The sequence below is a fragment of the Triplophysa dalaica genome, chromosome 10, assembly GCF_015846415.1.
Source record: "Triplophysa dalaica isolate WHDGS20190420 chromosome 10, ASM1584641v1, whole genome shotgun sequence".
NCBI lineage: Eukaryota > Metazoa > Chordata > Actinopteri > Cypriniformes > Nemacheilidae > Triplophysa > Triplophysa dalaica.
The window spans coordinates 23,385,803-23,390,574 of record NC_079551.1 but is presented as its reverse complement, the minus strand read 5'-3'; the positions used below and the strand labels follow the sequence as shown (position 1 = coordinate 23,390,574).

At 40.7% G+C, this 4,772-nt stretch overlaps 1 protein-coding gene across 1 annotated transcript; it reads right to left on the bottom strand.

Annotated features, from left to right (window-relative positions):
* Nucleotides 1–2,900: 2,900 nt before the first annotated feature.
* LOC130429703 (piggyBac transposable element-derived protein 4-like) lies at nucleotides 2,901–4,229 on the bottom strand. Its single transcript, XM_056758422.1, has 2 exons — nucleotides 3,053–4,229; nucleotides 2,901–2,966 (listed from the first exon to the last, which is right to left on the bottom strand). Exon 1 carries the CDS (start codon nucleotides 4,180–4,182, stop codon nucleotides 3,439–3,441), a length of 744 nt encoding a protein of 247 aa, XP_056614400.1. The 5' UTR covers nucleotides 4,183–4,229; the 3' UTR covers nucleotides 2,901–2,966; nucleotides 3,053–3,438.
* Nucleotides 4,230–4,772: the final 543 nt, after the last annotated feature.

Sequence of the window (4,772 nt, the reverse complement as noted above, 5' to 3'; positions counted from 1 at the left end):
GGAGGACTGTTGGCATGTGGCTCAGGGTGAAGCGGAGTTCCCTGGGTCGACGAGTGATGAGCTCCAGCCGACTGTAAGGAACCTTGCAGGACATCGGCGATCTTGTTTTTCAGTGCTGCCATCTGTCCTTGGAGTAAGTCCATCTCCTGAGCAGTTGCGGCGAGACGAGACGCTTGCTGTCCAAGCAGAATTCCTTGCTGCACTAACGCCGCTCGCAGTGGATCTTGTCCCGCTGGGTCATGAGTTTGGTCTGACCGTTCTGTCATGGTCAATACACAGGCGAGACCCAATTGCGGGGTGAACAAAAGAGTTTATTGGAGAGACAAAGTCAATAGCACAGGGAAAGTCCAAAAACTCGGGGCTTTATCACAGCGAGATGAGGCCGACTTCCGGGTACCGGTAGACCGGTAGTAGAGGCGCAGCTCAATTCCGTGCGGGGTTTCGTGAAACACGGAAGAGTAGTCCCGGGGCGTCAGATCGAGCTGTAGGAAAAAACCCCACAGATTAGACGAGGAAGGCAGATGCCACCGGTTGGTGTACTCACAGGCAGGCGTGGAAGCGTGGAGAGAAGCTCGAGAAAAACTGTGACAAGGTAGTACACGACAGACTAGGCAGGAACAAAATAAAGACTTCTTTAGACGAGCCGCAGCTACGTCTAGGGCAGTCTGAACTGGCAAGATACAATGCAACGGTCAGACAACGGACAACAGATACAGAGGGATAATATAGGAAACTTAACGAGATAACATGGTTAACAGGTGCGATGGAGTTAATGAGCTAGAAGTGAGATTCTAAACAGGTGTGTGAGCATGAGTGGAAAATCACCCGTGTTGGGGAATCCTAAGGAAACACGGGGGCGGGGAGAGAGACGTAGACACTGAGCACGCGGTTAGCGGGTAGCCATCCTCGTGCTCAACAAACAACAACACACCCACGTGCAGAAGAAGTCCCGATCCGACCTGGGTCGTGACACATCATTCTACAACAAGTAGGGAAAAAAATCTTGTTGACAATGAGATATCAAGTGAGAGTGAAGATGAACTAATTCCAAAATCTAAATACAACGAACTGGATAAGAGGTATAAATTGCTCTCTCGGAAATATCAAGAGGCCATTGCTGAAGGAAAGGAACTGAAGAAATTAAATGTTGAACTTCAGACATGCTTAGTTGCCAAAATTCTTTGTGGTAATTAAAAGTATTATTATTATACACTTATATACTATATATACACAAGTATACACTCAGGTTACTGAATTACTGGTGTCTGACTATTTACACACACATAATATTGTTTGTGACTTGATTTTTCAGGAAGCAACACATCTCCAACCTCCATTCCAGACCTTCCAGTGACAACTGGTAAGATTTTGTGCATAATTATAATAATACACTCTAAAAAACACTGGGCTGTTTAAAAACAACCCAGCAGTTGGATTGAAATAACCTAGCATTGGAAAATGTTTGCACAGCAATGTGTTCTGTCCAATATTTACCCAACATGGGTCAAAAACAACCCAGCACTTTAACAAAAAGATAAAAAAGAATAAAACATGTATACATATAAATTAATTTATGGTAATACTGATCCTAATTTTTTAATATTAATAGTATCATTAATTTTTACCTCACTCCGGTTACTGAAATTACTGGTGTCTGACTATTTTCACACACATTTGTGACTTGATTTTTCAGGAAGCAACACATCTCCAGTCTCCATTCCAGACATTCCAGTGACATCTGGTAAGATTATGTGCATTAAATAATAGAATTGCAGAATTGTTTTGTAGATATGGCATATCAGTGCATTTGTTTGATTCTATGCAGAGAGCAGCCCCACTAAAGAAAAAAGAAAAAACCTTCAAACAGCAGTTGGTAAGATCCTAATGATATGATCTTTGCAGAATTTTTTTATTTAATCAGTCACAATTAATATTATTAGTATTATTCGTATTGCCCATATGTTTAATCTGGCCCCACTCTAAAACTCCTACTCCATTGTAAATAATGTACAAAAACACCAGAACATCATTTTGGCTAACAAAACTATAGCTAATAATTTGTAAAACATTACAACATATGAGTGCGGTCTATTTCTATGCACTTCTGTAGATAATAGCAACAAAAATATTACACTAAAATAAAAAAACTATTGACTAGCTCTAACTTCTTATCTTGCGCCCCTATTTTTTAAAATTTTCTGATAAAACAACATACCCAAATTGAAACGCCTGTCGCTCTTAAACCATATGGTCTATATTCAAAATTCTTGTATATTTTTTAACTACATACTTGAAATTCTATTGCACAAGAGTCATAGTATCTTAAAGTTTAAAAAAACAAGGTAAAACAAGGTAAAACATGGTAAAACATACATGGAAAGTGAATTCCGTTTATTTTGAATGAAGTTTACTTGGAGGAAAATGAATGAAAACTTGATGGTAAGAGTTCGAAACACAGTAAGGATAAAAAGGAATGTCTGATCATTGTTTGATTCAAATTTGAGGATGATAATCCCAAAAATGTAGCTTCTGTAACCTTTTTATTAAAGACATCTCTAGGCGTCCTTTCAAAAAGGCCACTTGGAGACACCAAAGGGACACTAAGTAACCAAATGACATCAGGAGTTAACACTTCATACTACATTTTGTAGATCAATTCACCACTACTTGGCCCACCAAGACACAAAAGAAAAAACTATTTCAGAACAACATTTCTACATTTGAACTCTTTATTTTGAACAAATATTATGTATATATATATAATTATAACAAATATTTCAGAACTTTGGAATTGTAATAATAGTTTTTTACTCAAATAAATCTACAGTAAACTTCTAGTTATTACATAGAAAATATACAATTACTAAAAACTAAAATATTTACAGTATTTACAAAGTGCAGGGAGACATGTTGATCAAGGCAGTCACAAGGAGGTTTCTTCTCTAACAAACTGGAAACCCAAGCCACTAAAAGACAGAAAAAAGAGAGAGTGAGTGTGGGTAAGTAGAACAAATTAAATTTGCAACACTGTGAGTGTTTGTTACATACTTACACAGTGTACTGCCTCACACCAGCATGTCATATTTGATTCAGTTAGGCCAAGGATACTGTAAAAGAGGGAGACAGAGGGAAAAAGAGAGCGAGAGCAAACGACCAAAACCAACAACAAAGTCCTAACTGAATAAATCTATAAAAATTTCTTTTGGAATAATGGAAACACAATAGCTCACAAACAGGATGAAAACTTACTAGTCATCTAAGTGTGAGTGTGAGTGTGAGTGCGTACTCGACCATTACCGTCTCAAGAAGCGATTGCTTCTCTCCCTTCATTTTCCTCCCCGGAACCGGAAATTTTTGCAAGGCTCTGACCTAAACTAGGAAACACTTCTGGAACAAGTATTAGTTTTGAATAAACTGAACAATGTAAAAATAAAATAATCATTCAAACAACGATTCATATTTTCCAGTCTGCACATGCCAGTCATTGAAACAGTCCCGTTTTGGCAAAAAACACAGTGGCACCTCACATGTTGCACACATCACTGGCGTCTTCTGATGGCAAAGTCTGCACTTTCGTCGTCCAGAAGTGGTGTCGTCCGTGATGTGTTTTGGGTTGTGGCGACCAACATCAGAAGTCTTAGGGGCAGCAGTGCGTGATTTCAAGCCTGCAAGTTCCAGAACGAGCGTTTCCCTAAATGCTTTCTGTGTCAAGGGTTTTTCGTTCCTTGCTCTGGCCAGATGCTGATGCAAAATGAAAGCGTTGACAACAGCAATATCGACAAAGTAATAGAAGAAGGTACGGTACCACTTCCGTGTCTTGTGGAGCACTTTGTAGTATCCAATGAGGTCATCAGACAGGTCCACTCCCCCCATGAACCTGTTGTAATCCAGCACTGCACCGGGAATAGGCACATGCACTTGAGACCACTGCCCGTCGTTAGACTTCACTCTTCTCTTCACTGTGTCACCTTCATATGCTTTGTGGAGAGTGGAGCACATCAGCACTTCCCGGGTGTCTTTCCATTCCACAAACAGCAGCTCACCTTCTCTAAGCCATCTAATGGACCCTCGTGGAGCATTCCGTGGCAGTCGGTTTCTGATGGTCTTTGGGAAACCGATCCTGTTCGGACGTATGGTGCCACATGCCCAAATCTTCTTAGAGAGGAGGTCTCTGAAAAGCATGGGGCTGGTGTAAAAGTTGTCAACATACAACTTGTAACCAGTGCCCAACCTTTTTTCATCCACAAGTGCCATAACAGAATCATATCTCAGCCCATTCCGAGACTGCATTGCCTTGCCCTCATACACAAAGAACTCAGAAGTATAGCCACACAGGGAGTCTGCCAAAACAAAAAGCTTGTAACCCCATTTGGTGGGTTTGTTCTTCATGTACTGCTTGAGTACAGACCTTGCCTTGGATGCCACCATCCTCTCATCTATGGAGATGTTTTGATGTGGATGAAAGAAAGTCCTGCAGGCATCCCTAATGCTGTTATAGAGAGGCTTGATCTTCCCCAAGCGGTCGTAGGCTGATGTCCCCTTCCTCTCTTCATTTTCTTCATCATCTTGAGGATCGCTAAGATGAAGAGCAGATGTGATGGTCAGAAACTTCCTGCAGGACATGATCTGAGCAGGAAAGGGAAGACTGTATATCGTGGACCTCCTCCAATAATCAGTCAAGGTAAAATCCTTAAAAAGACCCATGTAAACAACAAGCGCCAGGTAAGACTTAAAATCTTCCACCGAGATGTTATGCCATGGCTTGTCTCTTC

Coding starts and splice junctions, on each gene's coding strand:
- LOC130429703 (XM_056758422.1), bottom strand. CDS start 4,182: ATGCTTTTCAGAGACCTCCTCTCTAAGAAGATTTGGGCATGTGGCACC.